At 44.8% G+C, this 23,547-nt stretch overlaps 2 protein-coding genes across 3 annotated transcripts in view; one reads left to right on the top strand and one right to left on the bottom strand.

Annotated features, from left to right (window-relative positions):
- Window positions 1-6,223, top strand: part of HVCN1 (hydrogen voltage gated channel 1) — a 36,900-nt gene extending 30,677 nt beyond the window's left edge. For both annotated transcript variants that reach the window (XM_077747970.1, XM_077747972.1), the window contains 3 exons: window positions 1,714-1,945; window positions 3,986-4,098; window positions 4,408-6,223. In XM_077747970.1, the coding sequence (XP_077604096.1) occupies window positions 1,714-1,945; window positions 3,986-4,098; window positions 4,408-4,473 (411 nt within the window). In that variant the 3' untranslated portion in view covers window positions 4,474-6,223. The remainder of the gene's footprint in view (window positions 1-1,713; window positions 1,946-3,985; window positions 4,099-4,407) is intronic.
- TCTN1 (tectonic family member 1) overlaps window positions 4,438-23,547 on the bottom strand; it is a 28,569-nt gene continuing 9,459 nt past the window's right edge. The window contains exons 3-15 of the mRNA XM_077747969.1: window positions 22,705-22,835; window positions 21,207-21,358; window positions 19,145-19,232; window positions 17,535-17,644; window positions 16,003-16,029; window positions 12,067-12,201; window positions 11,417-11,542; window positions 10,939-11,024; window positions 10,258-10,398; window positions 8,542-8,704; window positions 6,471-6,596; window positions 5,722-5,866; window positions 4,438-4,864 (exon numbers count right to left, since the gene is read on the bottom strand). Coding sequence (XP_077604095.1) covers window positions 5,723-5,866; window positions 6,471-6,596; window positions 8,542-8,704; window positions 10,258-10,398; window positions 10,939-11,024; window positions 11,417-11,542; window positions 12,067-12,201; window positions 16,003-16,029; window positions 17,535-17,644; window positions 19,145-19,232; window positions 21,207-21,358; window positions 22,705-22,835 — 1,429 coding nt within the window. The 3' untranslated portion in view covers window positions 4,438-4,864; window position 5,722. The remainder of the gene's footprint in view (window positions 4,865-5,721; window positions 5,867-6,470; window positions 6,597-8,541; window positions 8,705-10,257; window positions 10,399-10,938; window positions 11,025-11,416; window positions 11,543-12,066; window positions 12,202-16,002; window positions 16,030-17,534; window positions 17,645-19,144; window positions 19,233-21,206; window positions 21,359-22,704; window positions 22,836-23,547) is intronic.

Raw genomic sequence — 23,547 nt, 5'->3', positions numbered from 1 at the left:
AAACATTAAAAAAAAAAAAAAGAAGAAAGTAAGTTAGACATCAGGACACAAATATTTCAACTTGCCAAAGAATAAGGTCTTTCTGGGGCGCCTGGGTGGCTCAGTCGGTTGAGTCCAACTTTGGCTCAGGTCATGATTTTACGGCTCATGAGTTCAAGCCTCGCATGGGGCTCTTTGTTGACAGTTCAGAGCCTGGAACCTGCTTCTGATTTTGTGTGTGTCTCTCTGCCCCCCTCCCCCATTCTCTTTCTTTCTCTCTCAAACATTAAAAAAATTTTTTAATAAAAAATAAGGTCTTTCTCCTACAGAACCATAATATTATCAATGATTCCATAATAACCAGTTTATATTCAGATGTCCTCATTTGTCCCAAGACTATCTGTTATAATGTTTTGATTTTTCTTTTCCAAACTAGGATCCAGACTTCTGATATTATACTTGGTTGTATCTCCACAGGCTCTTTTAATCTAGAAAAGCCTTTAATTTTTTCCCTTAGGACACTGACTTTTTGGAGTCCATCCAGTCATCTTGTTAAGATGTCCCGTGTTCTGGATTTGTTTCCCCAGAGGTCCTCAGCTTGTTCCCTTATTCCCTGTACCCCATAGGTGAGGTCCAGAGGCACAATTAGCAAAGAGTTGTTGGCTGGTGAGGGGTTTTCTTTATAGCAGAGCACATCGCCATCAGTGATCCTCGGTGGGACCACATAAGGTAGTAACTGCTGAGCTGTTCCACCTTCCCTTTGCCGTTATAGATCATGTGCATAGTGACACTGGACTGCCACGCACAGATATTCTCCACCAGTTAGCATCCACTCAGGCCACTGCCTGAGTCCGTGAATACACTGGGGGATGCGAACTCAGAGTTCCATCATTCATTTTGCATCTAGTAGGTGGTGGTGTTTTTTGTTTTGTTTTGTTTTTAATGAAGAAGAGCTTTCCTTTTCCCCCATGTGTGTATATGTATCACTACAGACTCATGGAATTTTTTGTGTGTGTATTCAGTGTATGATTATCAGTCATTCTGTTAAGTGTTCACATTGTCCCAAATTTGGTCATTGTGAATCTCTTCAAACTGACTACTGTATCTTTTTAACATGACTCCATTGGCTCTGAGCATTTCCTTGCTTTCTGGCCCAAGATGACGTCCTACCTGAGTTTGTACTTTCCCCGTCCTAGAATGGAATTGGTTACTTTCAGGAAACCTAGTGTTTATAAATAAAGATCTGGCAAACCTCTTCAGTTACCTTGGAGATCATTTCTAGTCAGCATGCAGGAGTCAGCCTTGGTCCTTCGCACAGCGCTCCGTATGGAGGTACCATAATGCTTCTGACAAGCGCCCTCTAATATTTCTATTCTACAAAGAATATAAAAAATCTTTTGTCTTTAAATGATGCTGCGGTGAGTATCCCTACAGCGTGCCTTTGTGCCTGCATGAGCTTAGCTGCAGGATAAATTCCTGGGCCAAAGGGCATGGCTTTCAATGCTGCCATTGCCCAACTGCCCGTCAGAGGGCAGGCAGGGCAGAGCCCCGGTCTGTGGTGTCCCGGCCGTATTTCCAGGTCGAGAACCGCGCGCGTGGAGTTTGGGGTCAAATGAAGGAGCTCACCCTTCGGTGGCCGGGCAGGCGCGCTCAAGGCCAGCTCGTCTGGGTGAGCTGCCCCGGCCCGTGACGGGCCCCGGATCCGCGCTCACTGTGCCACCTTGTCCTCTCCAGGTGTTCCACTGCATGAGCATTGCCATCTTGACCTTCTTTATGATGGAGATTTTCTTCAAATTGTATGTCTTCCGTTTGGAGTTCTTCTACCACAAGTTTGAAATCCTGGACACCATCGTGGTGGTGATCTCCTTCATCCTGGACGTCGTCCTTCTGTTCCATAAGCACCAGTTTGAGGCTCTTGGCTTACTGATTCTGCTCCGGCTGTGGCGGGTGGCCCGGATCATCAACGGTACGTCCCCTGCACTCCCAGGTGGCAGAGGGGACTGGCGGGTGGGCAGCGCCTGGGAGTGGGCCCGGAGGCCGTGGCTGCTCCTCCTCCTGGCCAGCATTTCCTAGAGAGAAAGGAGGCGGTCTGAGTTGGTTCCCACCACCGCCTCTGTGGCTACAGATTGATACAGTCACGTGCTCGAAGAGGAACCACATTTCTCCTTTAAGCCTTGTTTTCACAATTATTAGAAGATATTTATAGAAAGGGTCAGACAAATGCCTCGTTGGTCCATCCAGCCTGGTCCCCAGAGCACCTTTGTTGTTAGTTTGGTGTTTGCCGAAGAATGTTCCACCGCACCCCATCCCACTGGGAGGGGTACCGTCCAGAAGGGGGGCAAGTGAGCTGAGAAAGGCTGCACACTAGATTCTGGCCCTTTGAGGAGGTCACAGCACTTGTGAGCATGAGGAAGACTCTGAAAACTCTGTTTCCCAAACTGACCAACTGGGCGGTTTGGGGGGAAATCACCCCTCTGTTAAGGGGTGCTGCAGACTTTAGCTCTAGAGAACACACTTGGGGAAAGACTGCTACCGTATGCCTCACACACACCCTGCTGGTGCGGGGAGGCTCCGTTTCAGAGAAGCCATGTTTCTGCTGTTATTGGGTGGACATAGTGATGACCTACTGGATGAGCCCTCACTGAACGAGGCAGAGTTGTTCCGAAGCCTGCCTGTGGACCCACCGCACCAGAATCCCCTTCAGTGTGTGTGTTTTTTCACTGGAGAGTCTGATGCGGAGTCTGGGGTGGACCGTCACGGGGCTGCCTAGTTTTGAAGCACTACCAGGTGATCTGGGCATCCAGCCAGGCTTGGGAATCCCTAGACGGGGCCCGGCACGACAGGCTGTGGGTCACTGCCAGGAGAGTGAAGCAGGCAGGTCCTGGGACGTGCAGCTCCTTCGCTGGGCAGCACAGAGTCCCACCCCAGCCTCCCATGCTGGCAGGTGAGGGGCCACATGTGCTCCGATGCAGGGCTCTGCCTGTGGGCACTACGGGCTCCCATGGGCTTTAGGAACCAGGCCAGATCTGTTTGAGGTTTATTAAGAGTATTCATTTGGGGGTGGGGGGGAACGCCTGCGTGGCTCAGTGGGTTAAGCATCCAACTCTTGATTTCGGTTCAGGTCATGATCTCAGTTTGTGAGATCGAGCCCTGTGTTGTGCTCTGCACTGAGAGCAAGGAGACTTGCTTGGGACTCTCTCTCTCCTGCTCTCGAACACAAAATAAACAGACATTTAAAAAAATTAATTTGGGCTCTGTCAAAGGAAATCAAGGAAGCTTTCCACTTACTACTGAATAGGCTTATGCTAACAGATTATTTCACTCATCAAACAAATACTCTGTGCAAAGGCCACACACGATTGAAGTGGATCAACCTTTACGAAGTGTGACTGACTCAGGAACAGCTCCTACCCATTACTGTCCCATCACACCACTGTGAGATAGGCTTTTACAGACAAAACCAAAAGCCTGAGATCACACTGTGGTGTGGGCATTTGGGAGCCATGACCCCATGTCAGCCCACACTTAGTTGACTGCCTGGCAGCTGAATTGGCCTGGTCATCTGACTACCTGGCAGCTGAATTGGCCACAGCTGTGGGAGGCTGAAAGTCAGGAAAGCGACAATCCCAGGGCCAAGCTTGAGTGTTCCCAGCCTCCTACTTTTGTGGCTCTGGTGGACTGCCGCTGAGCCACGCTGCGTGAACGAGCTTGGTGTTGAGGAGCTTGGCCCCTCCGTGGTTGGGGACTGGTAGGACTTACCCCGTGCGAGCTGGAGGGAGAGCTTCAGCAGCCAGTTCACGGCTGCAGAAAGTTCATGAAGAATATTCGTTTGGGGGGCACCTGGGTACTGAGTAGCTCAGAAATAAACTCTGACCCTCCTAGTTCTGATGCCTTTCAGGGACTGACCGTGCTGTCACCAGCTGGACACATTTATAAAGAATACAGGGTTTCTTCCAAGTGGTTAAACTAGAAACCTGTATCACTGAGACCCTCAATTATTTTACAGGAATAATTATCTCCGTTAAGACACGTTCAGAACGGCAACTACTGAGGTTAAAACAGATGAATATACAGTTGGCCGCCAAGATCCAACACCTTGAGTTCAGCTGCTCTGAGAAGGTAAGGCAACACGTGTGGGGAAAATGCCACCTGTTTACCTTCAGTTTGTGCTTCTCCCTGCCAGGCCCTTGCTCAGACACTGCCCTTGGCCCAGGCTTCCTATTCCTTCAGACCCAGGTTAGGCATCCCCTCCTCCTCCAGAGCTATGCCCGGTGTCGCTCCTCCCCCACTGGACCCCACCTGACTGAGGCAGGGCCCGCTGACAGACTCCCAACGGGAGTGCCGCTTCCGTGGGGCCCGCTGAGTCCTCACCACCTCTCTGGGAAGGCTCAGAAGGTAAACTGAGTTGTCTACTTTTTGTAATGACAGGAACAAGAAATTGAAAGGCTTAACAAGCTATTGAGACAGCACGGACTTCTTGGTGAGGTCAACTAGACGTGTGCCCGCTCCGCCCCAAAGATAAGGCCCTGCTTCCACAGGCTTGTGTCTCTGAGAGAAGACAGCTGCGTCTCCTGGGGCCGTTTCAGGAGAGGTTTGGTTCAATACCTTTGCCTCCCCTCCCCTCCGCTTGGATTCTTGGGGGGAAGGGGGTGGGCAGCCTGAGAGAAAGGCTTGCCCTTCCTTTCTTGGTGTGACCAAGAGCTTCCCATCTTCACATCACCATGTATCATAAACTATATTTTCTCATGTTGAACACTTTACTCTTGCTTGAAAACGAACAACGAAGCTGGACAACTTCTAGTTGTGTATAAAATTTTATCTCCTCAAGTGTACTTTTCACATTTCACGCGCATACTGAGGAATCAGGGCGTTTCATCTAGGTGTTCTGAAAGACAAAGGAAAAAAGAAAGCTACCTTAGCTACCAGCCCATTCTAGAAAGTCTTATCTTCCCAAGCTGTTCTCAACAGCTCCTCTTGGTGCATATTCCCCCGGCGAGGCTGATCTCAGGTACCCAGCCCCTCCTCTGCTGCACCCAGCTTCTAACTGGCTCTACCGAGTTCTGCCACCTGACAACTTTTTTCTCTATTACTGTACAAAAGAAACTCCTTCCCTCGGGCTCTCCTATTCTTTGCAGCACCAACTGCTAGGAACTGCTCTGTGGCATCCCGCACGGCGCACCAGTTGGAGAGCTCCCGTGACTGCCACCGAAATAGCAATTAGACCCAAGACTCCATGTAATGAAGGTGACACTGGGGAAAGATCCCCTCGTGAGGCCCTGTGCTCTACGTGCATGATTTTGTACAATATTTTGCTATTTTTGTATTCGTTTCCACGGGACCGGAAAAGGAAAGAAAACCTGGACTACAATGACTATTTTAAAAACAAGTCACGTTGAAGCAGAGGATAAATAAACTGGATAAACCCTCGATGCCTGAGCTACTTCAGGGTCTGTCCCCTGTACCATCTTCCTGAAGGTGCAGTTTGCTTTCCGCACATGGCCTGTGTGCTGACAGTGCTGGAAATCACCCAGACCAGATGGTGCCCCATTCTAAGGTCACACCAAGTAGAACAGAATTTCCAAAAGGAAAAAGGAGGGAAATGAGTGGAGAGGGGAGGCGGGTGGGTTGAGGGCAACCCCACAGGTCAGAGGTATAACACCACAGGAGGTCTCCAAGGGAGTCCAGGCCCCATAGCACTTGATTCTAGAGGGTATGGTGTCATTTCCTTGATTAAAAACTTACGTCAAACAAATGGGAAGAAGAAATTAAACGGCAGCTTGGCATTGATGGTTGGCCGAGCTCGGAAGCCCGCCTCTGCAGGTGCAGACACATCCACAAAAGTAACCGCAGTGGAAATAAGAACCGTTCTTTCATTTCCTGAGTTGGTCTGTAATAAAAAGAGCGATGCAAGCCCTGCCTTCCAGTGTGCTAACAGGATACCAAAGATGGGACATCTCGTGTTCTCTTCCACACGCGACCACAGTCAGTGCATCTCATAGGTAGGTGGAGGGCCCACCAGCCACTAACTTGGATGAAAGAGACCACTTTTACCCAGGTTGTCCTAACCCCTCAAAGTCCATCACAACTCAATTTTCAGTGAATTTTAAAGACTGAATCTAAACAAGAATGCTGATGTGAATTCAACTGTTGTCAGTGGAATTTTCTAATGACTGCTAAATCGTTTTAAGAATCCACATTGTTTAAATTTCAATAATTTTTTCACAAAATAAATTTTATTATCACAGTTGAGTTTTGTCTGGATTTAGATCTTAACCAATACCTTTATTTTTTTAAGTTTTGAGAGAAACATGAGAGGGGCAAAAGGAGAAAGAATCTTAAGCAGGCTCCATACTCAGCGTGAAGCCCAACACGGGGCTCAATCCCATGACCCTGGGATCGTGACTTGAGCTGATATCAAGAGTCCTGATGCCCAACCAGCTGAGCCACCCAGGGGTCCTTGACCAATACCTTTGTACTCAAGTCAGACCTACCTCAGGAAAGGAAGACGCAATGAGATTGGCAGTGACATTAACTATTTTAGCCTGTGGGTTCAGTAAGGATCCGTACTTTGTCCACTTCACTTCTATAACCAAAGCCACTGGGAGCTGGCAGGAATCCTGCAAAACAAAATGCCATTCATCAGTCTGAGCATTACACAACCTCATGTCAAACTTAATCTGCAGTTCAGAGTTTTAATTATAAAATGTTTCACATATTACAAAATGTTCTGAACAAGAGAGTGAATAGACTCTAGAACTTCAGATGAAAACAGCTGAAAGCACATATTTTAAAGCACTCAGCGCTCCAAAAATATTTTAACACCTAAAGCATCATTTTCCCATGCTCTCCCTTGTTTCTAGAGAGGCCAGCCTTTACTTGGAAGTTGTGGAGATGCCGACACCAAACTGTGGAACACTGGGCTTCAGATGCCCCAGCTGCAGCTCCGAGTTTCTCTTAGGGGAGAAGCTGGCATCGGGTGGGGACAGGAGAGAGGATGGGGTTATTCACAGAAATTAAACCTAACTGCGTATCATGTTAAAACGCACCTGGAAGAAATGTAGATGCCTGCTTTCTGTTTATTTAATTTCATCAGTTCGCGACTGAGATGGCACACAAGGGTGTACAGACGGGTCTGTGAGTTGTCAGATACTGACCCTCCTGTGAACTGAGAGCACTGCTCCCCAGTGGCCCTCCTGAGGCCTGTGCCCAGGGCAGCACGGGCCAGTGGCTGCCCAGCCTTCCTCCTGCCTTTGCGTCTGGTTTGCTGGCAAATGTGATGACCGCTGAAGCTGCCTGACGGGTAGCAGGGATTCCACGGTCATACTCTACTTCTGTGTATGTCTGACATTTTCCCCACAACACATTTTTTAAAATCCGCCTCTTCAGGGCACAAAAAGCTAGCAAGCCTGCTAAATTTGGTGCCTGCCAAAAAAGCACTGGTGGAACTCCCTAGCTTGGAACTGCCTTTTAAGAAGTTTGCAGGCGGAAAAATCCCTGTGACCCTCCTGTTATTAGGAGAAGATGCGAGACGCCGCTGGGAGAAACCGAGCTGCTGAGCACAAGCTCTCCTGTCTGCCGCTGCCGGAGTTTCCTGGAAGGAGGTACAAACCCGCTCCAAGCCCTCTGAGCTCCCTGGACCAGCAAAGACCCTGCAAATGCTAATGTCTGCCCTGCCTCTCTTCCCAACCTGTTTTCCCTTCTGAGGGGGTCCTAATAACTGGATGTCTTAACCCATCTGCGAGAAGCCAGAAGCAATTTGCCTCGTTCCCTGAGGTGGCAGAGCCGAGCCAAGACTTAGCTGAACAGCAGGGACTTGAGTAATCATGGGTCTCTGCCGGGGACTCAGGAGAAGGGCTGGATTAGAGCTAGAGAGCTAGTCCTCAGCCCCATTGTCCTCATGCTATAAATACGCTAAGCAGATAATGAGAGGCCCGAGAAGCTGCCACAAGCAAATGCTGGGCAATTAAAGGATAAGATGGAGAGCACGCCTCCGGTGATGGGGACCGGCCCACACTCTGACGGCTGAGACAAAAGAAAAAGGTGGGCAGAGGAATCACATGTGATCAGGAGCCTCTCTGTAGGATGTCAACTTCCATTAAACTCTTCGGGGAACTTGGGAATGGAAAGCTCACACGTGTGGGCTGCCTTTATAGACCAGGGAACAAGAGACGGGAGACCAATGCGGACAGAGTCTCCCTTTTGTGACAGTCCTCATACCCCCCTGTCCTGTCACGACGACTTGTGTCACACCAACACCGATCGTAGAACAGTCAGGATGGTGATGGGTGGCAGCTTCCATGTCTGGAGTGCCCACCAGGCGCCATGACTCTCACCTCATTTGATTCAACCGCACCACGAGGCTGACACTGTAGCCCTCATTCTCTGTTTCACAGATGAGGCTCAAACCCTCAATGGCAAGAGTGCTAACAAGGAGCAAAATCCATTTTCAAGACCCAGGCCTATCTGAGGACAAAGCCTGAGCTGCCTCTATCTCCCCATGGGGTGGAGGAGCAGCGGGAGCAGGAGAGACCGCTCGCGTGCGGCCTTCTACTCCCCCTTTACCTTCACGTGGGGCGCCTGGGTGATGAAGTGGATGGGTACCCAGGCCAGCACATCCTGGGCCTGGGAATTTCCAAATGGGGCCACATAATCCGGGAAGCCATGGCCCTTCAGGAGGCTCTTCACTTTCTGCACTGCGAGCGGACACGTGATGGCTTTGGTCAGTCTTGTGGGAAGGAAGAAGAGGTTGATGCAATGAGGCTGTTGAGCATTCTGACCGTTTTCACAGGCCTCAACAACACACGTGCCCTCTCCCCAGCTGCTTTACTTTCTCACTCCAAATGGATCATTTGACAGGAGCCAAAGCGTCTCTAACGCTGAGAAATCTTGGTTAGCTCTGTACAAGAAGAGTTTCCGTGGCCAAGAGTTTGGGAAATTCTGCATCCCCACGTCCCTCCTGAAGCACACTGCCATATTAAAGGCTCTGAGAAGCACTCACGGTAAGGAATCATGTTTGTAACTTTAATTTCGTGTTCCTCAAACTAGTGATTGGACCACAGACATATCTCTACTGACTCTTGTGGAAATGTAGTCCCTGGAACTCCGAGAAATACTGGTCTAAAGTGATCAGAACCAATAATGTAAATGGAATGTGTTGGTCTAACCAAAACAATGCTATAATTACCCTGAGGGGATTTTGGGGTGGGAAGTGAGTGGGTGGTAGGCTGGCGAAAGAAAGGGAGAAGAGCCAAATCTTTGTCTTCCATAGTGGGGACTCAACAATTCATAAAACCACAATATCAAGAAGTAGCATTACATAAAGGTTATTCACAGATTTGGGAGTAAGTTTCCAAAAACTCAGCTACAGGAATTGCACGAGACTGCCTGCAGAGTGGGGGAGGCGAGGGTGAGAACTGGTGTCTTTATAATAAGCCGTGCAGAGCTATCTGACATGTTACGTTACACGCATGTTTGACGCTAACACGATAAAAACAGAGATCTCAGGCAGGCTTCCTCTCTCTAGGCTTGTTGCACCGTGTATATTAAAATTCAGAAATCTAGAAAGGACTTTCAGGGACAGCTTTTTTTTTTTTTTTTTTTTTTAAACCCCCTTGGTGAATGCCTACATGACTTCGTTTTCCGGCTCAGGAAGTGGGGTGACAGTTGAGTTGCGTTCTGCACCAGCGTTGCCATGAATACTGACTTGGGGAGGGGAAAATAGCAGGCAAGATTCTCGGTGNCTATGAACTCAGGTGCTATGTAAGCAACCTTAAAACCAAACCTCCAAAAGCCTTGGGACTTTTACTCTGTCACATCTGATAAGAAAAATGATTTTAACAATTTTCCTTTGAGTCATGACAAATGGCTGATGGTTGTGAAAATTAAAATTAGAAAACAAAGGTACTGGGGCACCTGGGTGGCTCAGTTGGTTAAGCATCTGACTTTTGGCTCAGGTCATGATCTCGTGGTTCATGGGTTCGAGCCTTGCGTCAGGCTCTGTGCTGACAACTCAGAGCCTGGAGCCTGCTTCAGATTCTGTGTCTCCCTCTCTCTCTGCCCCTCCCCTGCTCACACTATCTCTCTCTCTCCCAGAAATAAGTAAAACATTTAAAAAAAAAAAAAAAAAGATACTGTCACTAGTGCTAACAGGTCACACTGTGGCTTTCATATGACCTTCTGGGCTGATGGGGAGGTTTGATTAAAATAGGGGAAGAGCAGGAATACTTTGTCTTCTGATCAACACAAAGAAGTTCCAGAAGAGACAACTTCCTCTCTTACCTTAGTTTACAGCCAGACTGCATATCGTAACCAAACAGTACTGGAGTCCGGATCCCCTCGAGTGCTAAGCAGTCTTGCTCCATTGTGCTTCGAAGAATAGTAAGTTGTCCATATCTGTTCATGGTCTGAATAATCCCGGACATTCACAGAAAGTTAAGAGACAATCATCCAGTGGTAAAGCAGTCCGAGTCTCAGAAGACAGTGACACATGTGTGACATGAAGTGACACCCAAATATCCCTTCTCTGGGCATCTGCAATTTTGACAGTTATTTTCCAGGACAGACTCAAAAATGGTTCTATTTTCCTTGATTAGGAGATCCTCAGAGGAGACTCCTCAGAAACCGTTCCTCCTCTAAACTATTTCCAGCTTTTCAAAATCTAAATTTGTTTAAGAGTCTCTGTTTAAGTATGCAATTAAATACATCTAAAAGTCTGTCAACTTTTCTGTCTTAAGATTTTCATTATAAAACACGTTTTCCACACTGTTTCACCCCCAACCACCAGTGTCCACACAGCCCCACGTACTGTGTGGCCAGACCCACCACCCACCAGAGCTGACCTGAGAGTCCTGGCCAGAACCAGCCTCCAGCTCACAGAGTCCTCAGCAATAAAGAGAAGAGCGACACACACACACACGTGGACAGGGAAATCAACCACCTCTACGGAGCCAAAAAGGATATCCCTTCTGAGGCTGAAATCCAGCAGCTAATGGGAGACCCACAACATAACCAGGGTTTCCACTGAGAGGAACTGGCTTTGTATTTTGCTGAAAGACAATGAAGAAATCCCCCCAAATAATTCTCAATTTAATAAGGAAATAGGGTGAAAATAAAATGCTTTCCACAGTGATATCTAGGATTTCCAACCAATAAAAGAATTCCTCCCCCCTACCCAGAACTATAAATATATCTGCTCAGTGTAGGAGTAGATCATTCTATAAAAGAACAAGCTCACATGGAAGAGAATCTTACTCCCAGAAAGGAAAAAGCTACAAGGACTCTGCCTGATTTCCTCACAAACACATGCTACGTAAAGCATAAAGCCCTTTGTTTAGTACAAATGGATAGATGGTAATAGTTCTAAATTGAGATTTTTCTCCCAAGAAGTTATGATTTCTTATCTGCTATTAAATACATGTACAAAACTGATCAAACCTACCTGAATGAAACGAATTTCAAACTTCTGCTCTAGTGGAAGCGATGCGCTGGTCACTGTCCCCAGAAGGAGAGAGAGATCAGCTTTGGTTATTTCCCCTGCGTCTGTATACGTGAGGCTGTACTTTACCTAAAAACAAAACGGTGCTCCAAATCCACCTGTTCCCATTGCATTTCCGTAGCTGTTATTAATAACTCAAAATACATACAGGAGGCAAATCCTTTCCCATTTCTCTACTCATGGGAGCCTTTCTGTCCTGGCCCATCAGATTTCAGGATGTGTTGCCTCGGCCCCGCCCCTCCCCCCCCCAAGCTGACAGGGTCCTCTGAGCCTCTCTGTACCGAGTTATGTGTGTTCCAAATTAGCAGGTTTGAGCAGACTGATCAGTCTCCACAGAGGAACTGTGTGTTTTAAAACAAGAGCAACAACAACAAATTTTGGTATATTCTTGAAGTCACGTGATTCTTTCAAAGACCCTAAAGAGGCATCCTCTGATGACAGAGCATGAAGGCAAGCAGGAGGGCAAGCCAAGGAAACCAGCGCGTCAGGATGGGCCGGAGCCCCCTCTGAAGGGCGTCCAGTCCCTCCCCCGGGGCCATGCAGCCAGAGTCTGCTCCACAGACTCAGCTTTCAAAGCCAAACCAGGCACCTACCTCAAGAACGACATTAGTGCAGATTTTAACATCCCCAGCCTCGACAAGAGTCTGGTTCAGTACAACCATGTCGTCCAGTCGGGTCAGTGTTTTATTCAGAGACTCCCTGAGGATGGACTGAACAGTGATAGGGATCTGCAAAATAAAGGAGACGGCTCACGGAGGGTGCTGCCCAACAGAGATGAATGGGTTACAGTAACAAAACACTGGAGACAAACCTCCGCCAAGACTGCCAAGCAGGGAAAAGCATGATACACAACAGTGTGCATATTATAATTCCACACTTGCAAAAATACATTTGCTTATATGTACATATATTTACATAGAAAATACTAGAGAAGGATATAACCAAAACTTTCAAAGTGGTTATCTCTGAAAATCTATGTTCACACAAAAACTCGTACACAAATGTTCACAGCAGCATTCCTAACAGCCAAAAACTGAAAACAGTGCAAATATCCATCAACTGATAAATGGAAAAATGTAGTATATCATACAAAAGAATATTATCCATCCATAAAATACACTAAAGTGCTGATTCATTCCACAACATGGATGAATCTTGAAAACATGATGCTAAGTGAAAGAAGCCAGACACAAAAGGTCACATATTACATGATCCCATTTATCAGAAATTTTCACAACAGGCAAATCCACAGTGACAGAAAGTAGATTAGTGGCTGCCTAGGGGCTGATGGAGAGGATTAGAGAAGAATGAGGAGTGCCTGCTAATGAGCACAGGGGTTCTTTTTGAGGTGATGAAAATGTTCTGAGTGGCTCAGTTGGTTGAGCGTCGTCCGACTTCAGCTCAGGTCATGATTTCACATTTTGTGAGTTCAAGCCCCGCTTCAGGCTTGCTGGAGCCTGCTTGGGATCCCTTGTCCCCTCTCTCTCTCTGCCCCTCCCCAACTCACACGCATAGGCGCGCTCTCTCTCTCTCTCTCTCAAAGTAAACATTTTTTTTTTTTAAATAAAGGACATTTTTCATTTATGGCCATTGCCAGCAGAGTAATAAGCCGCAAGCAATCCTTTAAATGGCTCAACCCTCTAGGGAGTTGGGCCTCTTCAGACCATGTGACAGATCTGAGGTCTGCTTTAAATGTCAGTGCTCAGAAATCACTGTTTAGGAAGGAATCTAACTTGTATTTGGCTGTTTATATTGCTTTGAACTTTGCCCTCAATCATGTACCATGCTGTTTATAATTCAAAATTACTAGGTATTTAAGCTGTCATTTTACAGATAAATAAATAGTTCTTACACGTCTGCTCCCATGACCAAGAGGACCTGTAACTGTCCTTATAAATCAGACCTCTAAGAATGTGACATGGCTTGGAAGCAAAGACAAGCTGTCATGTGACAACAGTGGCAAAAAGGTGTCACCAAGCACCACAGCGCCCTCTGCATAGCAAGCCCACCAACTGATGTAAGAGCTACATAGGGAGTCCCTTGCTATGAGTCAATGAACTCTTCAGTTTACATCCTCAAAAGACAACCCTGGATTTTTCTGAACCTACTGATCCCTGGTTCAGCATCAACACTGGGTTCTAGGAAAGTGCACACCCTTCCACACCAGCCTCTGACGAAGCCATGCTGGTGGTAGACAGGCGTAGTTGGCAAAAACCAAAGGGCCCAGGTTAGACAAGCGTTGGAAAGACTGAGGGATGGGGGTAGGTGGCAAGAGCTGCACTAAGTTGTCAACAGCCACTGGAATAGTCACTGAAGGAAAATGGTAGGGCTGCTCCGGTTTCCTGAATGTCCTACTCAGTCATGTTCCATCCCCAAACTACCCTGTGGCAAAGAACTGCAGCATACATAACGGTGGAATTACAGAGCCGTAATGTAATCTTTCATGATGGCTCAACAGATACAACGATTCCAGGCAATCCTAACAGGCTGCACTTAATGGGGAGCCTGGATCCAATTTTTATACTCTTGATCCTCTAACAAATCTTGGAAGTTGCCTTTTAAAAATCTTCATAAACAAACCTCTGATATCCGTCAATATGTTTGTCCTTTAGAGCACAAGCTTTGGTATCTGAGTTCGAATATGTCAGAGCAGAGGAACATGGATCTACCCCTTATTTTTGGGTCTGCACCCTATGCCTATGAATACAGTCCCTAAGGAGGCCCAAGGCGATGGCCTTGTCATGGTCTCCCAAAGCTTGTGGAATTGATTGAGCTTGGTTCAAAATTCAGCTTCGCCATTATTATCGAACTCACAGATCTGAGTTCGAAGCCCCAGTGCCACAGGGTACAGAGAAAGCAGGTGTGTGAAGCTTGTAACTTGGGGCCTGGCACACAGCACAGCTTGCCCAGGGTTGTGGTGGAAGAGTTAGGTCTTTGGGGATTCCTGTCCCAGCTCTGCCACTTCCCCACTGTGCAGCCTTGAGCAAGCGGATTCAATTGCTCTGTCCCTCACATGCCGAGAGTGACAACAGGACCTACCTCCAAGGACTGCTGGGACTAATGGACTAACGGACTTCAGACGTGCACAGGACTGGGCACGGTGCTCAGCACGCAGCACACCCCTTCCCATAACACCCGTCATCCTCACACTAGGCCTTCCCCGCTTGACTGAACCAATCCCCTAGGCATTCATTCAATTAACACATAACCCACTGAGTACCCAGTACACACTAGGCACCGCCTTCGCACCGTGGATATGTCATGAACAAGATGGACAGGATCGCTGTCCCCACAGACGGTTCAAGTTTTGAATGGTAGCATCAAAGCACTTTGATTTGAGGTATTTGAAAGCTAGTCTATTGTATGGTTTTCCAACTGGGTTCCTGGTAGCCATAGGATTCCTCAGAGGGGCCAAACAGGAGGGAGATGGGGAGGCCGGGCAGATGGAGGGCTCTGGGCCCCACCCGTGCTCCAACCAGGCACTTTGGATTCAATCCAAGTTACACACTAGGGAGAGTTCTGCTTTAGATCACATTTGAAGGAACTCTGACCAAGACTGAAAACACGTTCAGAGATGAGGAAATACAGGCCTACACACAATAGTGTGAAGTCCAAAGTCACACAACTACTTCCTTTCAAATGTCTACCTCAAACACTTTTCTGTCTAGAGACTTAACGAAATCAATTACAGTAGGCATCACTGTCCCAAGTGCTCCCTGGGCACGAGACGCTGTGCAGAGCACCTATGTACATTCTCCCACTCAAGCCTTATACCTGCCTCTGGGGCAGACACCATCTGCTCGACAACTGGGGAGAGTGAGGCATACGTCATACGAGAAAATAATGGCGAAGCTGAATTTTGAACCAAGCTCAATCAATTCCACAAGCTTTGGGAGACCATGACAAGGCCATCGCCTTGGGCCTCCTTAGGGACTGTATTCATAGGCATAGGGTGCAGACCCAAAAATAAGGGGTAGATCCATGTTCCTCTGCTCTGACATATCCACGAAAAGACCTTGCCCTCCTGACCACAGCCTAACAGAGCCCCTAGAATGGGGTCGAACAGTATCGACACCCACACCTCAACCCCCGAAGCTACACCATGAGTGTTCAGCTCCTACACAGGTAGGGACATTCACGTGACCATTCACTGTTTCTATCTTCTGCCCTGGACAGACGGCATCCTGGGAGCTAGCCAGCTCTCCTGACAGGACACCAAGAAGATCTCCAGGGATGCCTGGAAAGCACAGAAGCCAATCACACCCATCGTCAGTAACATAGCTAAACCATTTAAATATGAAAAAGTGCAAACTATGAAAACAGGGATTTTGAAAATCTGTCCCTTTTGTAATTACAAAAGGGTCCCCTACTAAGGAGTTTCCCTATTTCATTTCTATTGCCTTTTGGCAAATATTTTTGTTATTGGCAGTAAGGTACCCTTCTAATCCTAAGTGTATTCATTTCAACGGGCTCAGAAATAAAACACAGTATTATAAACTATCTTACTTCCCACCAAGAAATACTCTTACCTCTGCCTTTGTTCTTAAACCAGGCACCTAAACAAAAAGAAACAACAAATTTGGTGAAGTACAATCAAAAGAAGCATTTTTATTGCTTTTTCAGACCATAAGTTAAAGGATATATTCATCTTATTACAGACTCCACAAGGGAGAAAACAGAGTTTCCTTAATCAAGACTTGCCACCTCCATGTTTTTATATCTACGTCAGAATCCAAAGGTAACTTTATGTCTTGCTTCTACATCCACTTCTTTCAGACTGCAGGCTTAATGGAACAGCCCGACAGAGCTGGTCTCTGGAAGCCTCCATGCGTCACTGTAATCATTACGTACTTTCCACATGGTCACCAGTGACACAGCGCGGTGGGAGATGTGGCTCCTATCCTCCGGGGACACCCTCCTGCACCTGTCCTCACTGGAAGGCCACTGTCCCTGGTCCAGGAGATTCCACAGCCTCCCAACTGCTCTTCCTGCCTTTAGCCCAAACCACTCAATGGCGAGCTCCTGCGTCCCCCACACAGCAGAGCACTCCTTCCGAAGGCCTCGACTTCCCTTCGCTTTCCACCCTGTCTCCCCCAACCTCACTTCTCATCACAAGACATCCTACCAGGCCAAAGGGAGCTTAGGGGTGGGGGCTGAGTAGACATGTTTGGGGAAGCCCTGTGCTGAGAGAGCTGAGTCTGCACACTTGAGGCACTACTTCCAGAACCACCATGAGAGGTCAAGTAACTGCAAGAATTCACAGACCTACATGGCCGACTTATGAGAAGAGGGGAAGGGAAGGGAGAGAAAAGCTTAAACTTGATTCTGAAAACAGCAGCCCAGGTGAATACTGATGTCATGGACCATCCTCCTCCCTTCCCGTTCCCCAAAAACAATGAAATCAGGAGCTGGGCGTTCACAGCAATCATATGGTTTTTCATCATTGAAAATAACCTTCACCTCTTACAACCCTCCATGCCATCCACCAAGTGGGCCAGTGGCCTCTCCTACTTACTCCTTTCCAGTTTCAGTCACTGCAACCAGAAAGAAGGGGCCTCGATACCACCGTGACCTCTTCCCCTTCTCCAGCAATCCTATTTCCTGCCTGTCCTTTCCTGCTTATTTTCTCTGCGAACCAGAACGTGGATTTTCTATTCTTTTCCAGCCTGTTTCTCAGAAAGGTATCTTTTTGGTGCTAGTGTGATTATTTCTGCCACAAACATTAAGATGTTTTTATAATTTCTGAAATTTTCAGTTCTTAAAGTCTTTTTTTATTCAGGAGACAAACATTATCGATTACCATCAAAATAAATGAAAGCCCACCCCCACAAAACCCACAATGACTGAAAGCAAAATATGAGCTAACTATATAAAAATAAAAATTATTTTAAGTGATTATTTCAATATCTTTGGTAACAGTATACCAAAGAACTAAAGAGGAAAATTTTAACTTGAGTTGTCAATCATGTACTGAAATTATTCTATACTTGTCATATTTCAAAAGGTGCAAAGAACAGAAAGCCAACCTGACGAGTAAGTTTCACTTCAAAATAATTCTTACCCTCAAAATTTTAGGGCTGCTGTAATAAGCCATGCTCAGGGCTTCGGTTTCTTCACACTGTTCCAAATGTATCCTTCTGGTGCACTTAACAGCTTGGTTCACCAGAAATGCTAGAAATCATAACATTCCCCAGGGGGAAAAAAAGCGAGAGAGAAATTTTTGAAGTGTCCAATGGTAACTAAAAACTTGTAATTGAACTAACACCATAAAATAAGTTAGAACACAGACATACAACATGCTTAAAATAGGGTTTAAAAATTATATTTTGAATAGGTTATACATTCACACAATTCAAAAGGCACAAAAGGCTATTGAGAGTCTCCCTCCAGCCCTTGTCGCTTCCGCCATCCCCTCCAGCCACCACCAGAGACAACTGCTTCTCTCCAGAGACAATCAGCATCAAGTTTGTTGTGTATTTCTGGAAATATTCTATGCAAATAAAAGCGTGGGTATATGTATTTTTAGTATTTCTTTCCCCTTTTGGAAACAAATACATGCTATACATTCTGCCCTTCACTTTTTTTCACTGAACAATATATTTTGAAGTTCATTCTACCTCAGAGTATGATGAGATTTCTCCTCCCATTTTTTAGGGATAATTAGTACTCTATTAATATATCTGTCATAATTTATTCAACCAGTTCCACACTAACGGATGCTGAAGCCGTCCCTGGCTTTGCCATCATGAACAACGCTGTAATCTACGATTTTGCATGTGGGCCAGATGCTCTGTAGGACCAACTCCTAGAAGCAGAACACTGGGTCAAAGGGCATACTCATTTGCAATTTTGAGACATACTGCTAAACTGCTTTTCACAGAGGCTGTACCGACTTATGGTCCCACCAGGTATGTAAGATCAATGCCTACTTCTCCAGAGCCTTAAATTTCTTAAGCTGTGCCAATCCATTAGATGGAAATGGTACCTCACTTTGGTTTTAATTTAGACTGTTCCTTTTGTGAGCAAGGTTGAGCATCTTTTCAACAGAATCCATTTCCATTCCTGTACAAAATGATGTTTCATCAGGCCACATGCGACCACACACTACTCAGCTAGCTTCTTCACTGTGGTGCCACCTTACAGATTGGAGAGCTGTGCCAGCTGCCTCTCACTGCCAGGATGGTGACTCCACAGCGTCTATGATGCTCCTAAAAGGAGAAGCAGGCCCCAGGGGAGGCAGCTGCGTGGGCAGCATTCCTGCTCTGCCACTGCCTGAGCAAGAAACTGAATGTTTCTCAGTTTCCTCATGGAAAAAACACAAGCAAGCACTTAATACAATACCCAGCACAAAGTAAGTGTTTAATAAACATTTAGCTATTGACAAATTTTAGCTCCAGTGAAGAAACAACTTCCTCCAAACTTGGCAGGGTTAAACAACGGTGGGCTGGTTTCGGGTAGTGAGTTCCCCATCACTACAAGTACTCCTGCAGTCATATGATAGAAAAGATGTGGGGACTGGTTGGGAATCTGAACTGCATAACCTTTGAGACCTCTTTCAAAGATAGACTGTTTCTAGTTATGAAGCCTGTTCCATTATGACTACTATAAATTTAAACTAAGAGCAAACTCTGCTTATAGAGAGAGGAAAAAATGCCCACTGTCTTGTCTTACCTGCAGGGTTATCATCAGTGCAGAGAGACGACGTAAGGGGAGAAGGAAATCTCAAGAATGAATCTGAAGTCTGCAGACGAACCCCATACTGTGAACAGACCAACCAATAGCTATTATGGTGCTATTAAAAGCATTCATTCAACACTTACTAGACACCTACTATGTGCCAGGCAGCATTACAGGCATCAGGAACACAGTGATGAGCAAAAAACAGATACAGCCCCGCCCACATGGAGCTTACACTCAGGTGCTCCATCCCTTTCTTTTAAGGATGTGTGTCTCTGTGTGTGAGCATGTTATTGTATTTGCAGCGTTTTTTTTATTACAGAACTCCTCCGGAGAGGAATGTAAGAAGCTGACATAGTATCTGCCAATGCAGACAGGAACCGGGTGGCCAGCAATAGAGGTGAGAAAGGTAATTATTTTTTACTAGCAATACTTATTTAATAAGAGATACAGTATGCATTAAAATAATAAAAATGATAGGCCTTCTTTCCCAAAACCAAACAACATGAAACTTTCCCCAGTATTCAGAACAAATTTACAGCTATTGGGTACACAGCCAATTTTCTTGAATGTTGATGCCAGCAAGGATCTAGGGAAACAAGCCCTCTCCTTTACTGGGCCTGGGAGTTTAAACTCTTGTAACCTTTCTGGAGGGCAACCTGATAACAGAGATTTTAAACTTCCATTCATTTTGCCTAAATTAATCGGGTTATAGGAATGTATCCTAAGGATTTAATTAGACAAGGATATACTTATCTATCAGAATGTTCCTTATGGATTATTTATAATAGCAAAAACTGGAAACAAATGTCTGTTAATAGTGGAATGGTTCAGTAATAAACAATGATACGTACAAAGAAGGTATACTTTGTATCAGTAAACTCTAGCTCCAACAGTAGCTGTGACAAGTTACTTTCCTAGACGAAGTTTTTCTTTTTCTCGTCAGTTACATGGGGACAAGATGTATCACTTTCAGGGTTATGTGAAGTAATGTCTGGAAAGCTTTGCCCAGTGCCTGGCACATGGAAAATGATCAAGAAATGGTAACTTTTATATTGATATGGGAAGATGCATAAGATTTATCACTGTATAAAAAAGGAAGCTTACGGAACAATGTAGAAAACTCTAAATCCTACTTCTGTACAATACTATATAGATATAGATATATACACACACACACATATATTTATAGATGCATTTAAAAATGCATACACTGGGGCACTTTGGTGGCTCAGTCAGTTAAGCGCCCGACTTTGGCTCAGGTCATGATCTCACGGTTCGTGGGTTCGAGCCCCTCATCGGGCTCTGTGCTGACAGCCAGCTCAGAGTCTGGAGCCTGTTTCAGATTCTGTGTCTCCCTTTCTCTCTGACTCTCCCCTGCTCACCCTGTCTCTCTCTCAGAAAAAAATAAAAAAAAAAAAAAAAAACATTTAAAAGTATACATAAAACATTAAAAAAATAAAAATGCATACACTAATCTATTAACAGTGATTTGCAATGTGCATTTTCATGGACACTGTGGCCTTTCCATCATATGTACCTCAATACTTTTACCTTTCAGAATTAGCACGGAATGTTTTTATATTTCTCTATTAAGATGCTTTCAAAAAACCTGAAGTTTATTCAAAGTTAATGTATATTACATTGAAAGGTTTACTAATGAATAGAATTTAAAATAGCTCATATGTTCCTAAAATCTGTAAAACTAAATATAGCTTCGAGAAGAGGACCAGGCACCCAACTAACCCACTCTGGGTCCCCAGCAGCATAAATCACGCACTCTGCTGTGTCTTTTGAGGTGGAGAAGCACAGAGAATTCTGCAGAGACAAATGCAGGCTTACTAAAGAGTTAAAAAAAAATCTATGTTAGAATTCATCTACTCAATTTTAATTTTTGTGATCTTTGATTTGTAGGCACTAACATGAAGTTTTTCCCTCTATAATGTGAATTCTGTCTTGGGGAAGCCAGTTTTGCTAAGAACATACTGAAAAATTGACTTACAAGGACAGGATATTTGCAACAAGATGAAAGGACTTAATCAAGTTCTTGGCTCACCTCATATTTAGCAGTACCTGGGGTGTCCGACTGGGTTGTGAAAGAAATCTCTGATTCTGAATTCAAGGAAAAGCCATCAGATGTTTCCATCAATTTATCAAAATTATTTTCATCAGGCACTTCTGGATTAATAAAGGATAATGCAGGTTTATCTGTTTTTAGAAAAAGTATTTTAAATCAGCATACAATATAATATGAGCATTATATATAATACATAATATTTTGGAAACAGCTTTTAGTAGCACTAAGGCTGATGTGAGGGGCGCCTGGGTGGCTCAGCCAGTTAAGAATCCGACTTCAGCTCAGGTCATACTCTTGCAGTTCATGAGGTTGGACCCTGCATCAGGCTCTGTGCTGACAGCAGAGCCTGGAGCCTGCTTCAGATTCTGTATCTCCCTCTCTCTCTGCCCCTCCCCCACTCATTCTCTTTCTCTCTCTCTCTTTCTCAAAAATAAACATTAAAATTTTTTTAAAGGCTGATATGGAAAAAAAAGCATCTCTTTCCATATTTACTTAATCCAAAATTTCTCGAGTCTTAAGAAATAAACAGTATCCTCAGACTTGGCCTATTTCTCTAACAGTGTAGAAGTAATGGTTTGTAAAGCTTGCAGGCGAAGCACAACAAAAGCCAATAATAATCAGTCTTTCTCCAGCCCATGGACCAAGGAGCCGGCTGCATCAACCTCTGAGGTGCAGCTCTCTGCAGATGGTGACAGGGACGAAAGACTGTTTCTACCCTCACTCAGCCACCTCCAACCAACGCCCAGGAGAACAATGTGCTGTGCATGGAACAGAGAGGAGGAAATGGGCTGGTATGCTCACTCGCCTGGTCTTACGTCATAGGACCCGACAGTAACTGACCAGTCATTACTTTAGATTACCAATCGCAGAGCATTCGCCTGGTTTTCAACTGCAAGGGAATGAACTCAAAATATAAAGACGTTCTGAAATGATGATGAAGTTTAAGATAAAATCATAAATCTGTCTCTGATCTTGGATATCTTGGTAACATTTTATACTTACATGTACTTTTGGCTCTAGATACCTATCTGAGCTCAATGCTCAGATAAAAATAAAGATCCTGTTTTCATGCAAATATTCTTAGTAAAAATAAAAGAGAAAAAAGGAAATTGAAACCAAAGCTGAACCTGATTTTCAACCATTAAACCAGGAGGCAATAAAAAAATACATAAATGTACACACAACCTAAATAAGTCTAAATTCCTATGCATGCCTACATATTATAAACACCTGTGAAATAAAGTATGCAACTTCAAAAGACAACTGCATAAGCACATTAGTTTTAATGAAACATGCATGCCCACAAGCCTATAAAGTTATTTGTAGTCGCCTATGAAAAGGCCTCAGAAGATATACCTGAGCCAAACCATAAAATAATTGCTTTAAATCTAACTGAATGAGACATTTTTCCATAAAAGAACTTTCTAAAGAAAAAATTTCCAGGGCTTCTCAAAGTATATTACCATCAAATACTTACAGTTTGTAATATGAATGCAGAAAATAGATGGATTAATCTGGTCGACGAGTTTAAATATCCTTTGAGGTGGATTTGCTGTAAAATTTAATAAGTAGATGGCTGCTTTATGACTACAAAACTGACTATCACCCCTGGAAATTAAAAAATAATAATAGAAAATTTTAAGGCATATGCACACAATCTTAGCAAGATTATTTTAAAACTGTCAGATGCTTGTACTGTACTATGTTAACAACTACATGGAAGATATTTATGAAAGTGTGATGTTAGAACTGAATCCATTTTTATTTGGTTTATTCAGTGTTAAAATGTTTGGCATTTGAAACCTTTTCCTTTAACAGAGAAAATATTAAGACAAGTAGAATAACCTTTAAGGAAATCTTGTCAAGTACGGAATATAGATCAGGGAATAATTTTAATGTAAATGAACCTTGTAAACTCTGACACCATCAATTATAAAAGTTTGCAGAACTTCAGATTTTTTACAAGTACCCAGAATGGATCCAAAGTTCCTTGTTTATAGAATAAATCTGCCTTCAAAAGACTGAAAATCAGAAAATGTGAAGTCATCTGGAAGTTTGGGGGCTTAGAAGTTAGTGTACAGTCAAGACTTCCACTGATCCCAGACTTGACAAACTCTAATCATTTTGATACAGGTATGCTGTGAAGATAGTAATGTAACAAAAATGGGATCATATTCTACATGCAGCCTTAAGGCCTTTTCTCAGTATATACTGCCCAACATTTCCCATGTCATCAGTATGTTTTTGCATTATACGAAATGGCTTCATTCTATACCAAAGTATGTAAGTAAGATATACCCCAATTTTTTTTTTTTTTTTT

Source organism: Crocuta crocuta, unplaced genomic scaffold, assembly GCF_008692635.1.
Source record: "Crocuta crocuta isolate KB4526 unplaced genomic scaffold, BGI_CrCroc_1.0 scaffold29, whole genome shotgun sequence".
Taxonomy (NCBI): domain Eukaryota; kingdom Metazoa; phylum Chordata; class Mammalia; order Carnivora; family Hyaenidae; genus Crocuta; species Crocuta crocuta.
The sequence above is the reverse complement of the archived record's forward strand: the minus strand, read 5'-3'. Positions and strand labels throughout refer to the sequence as shown.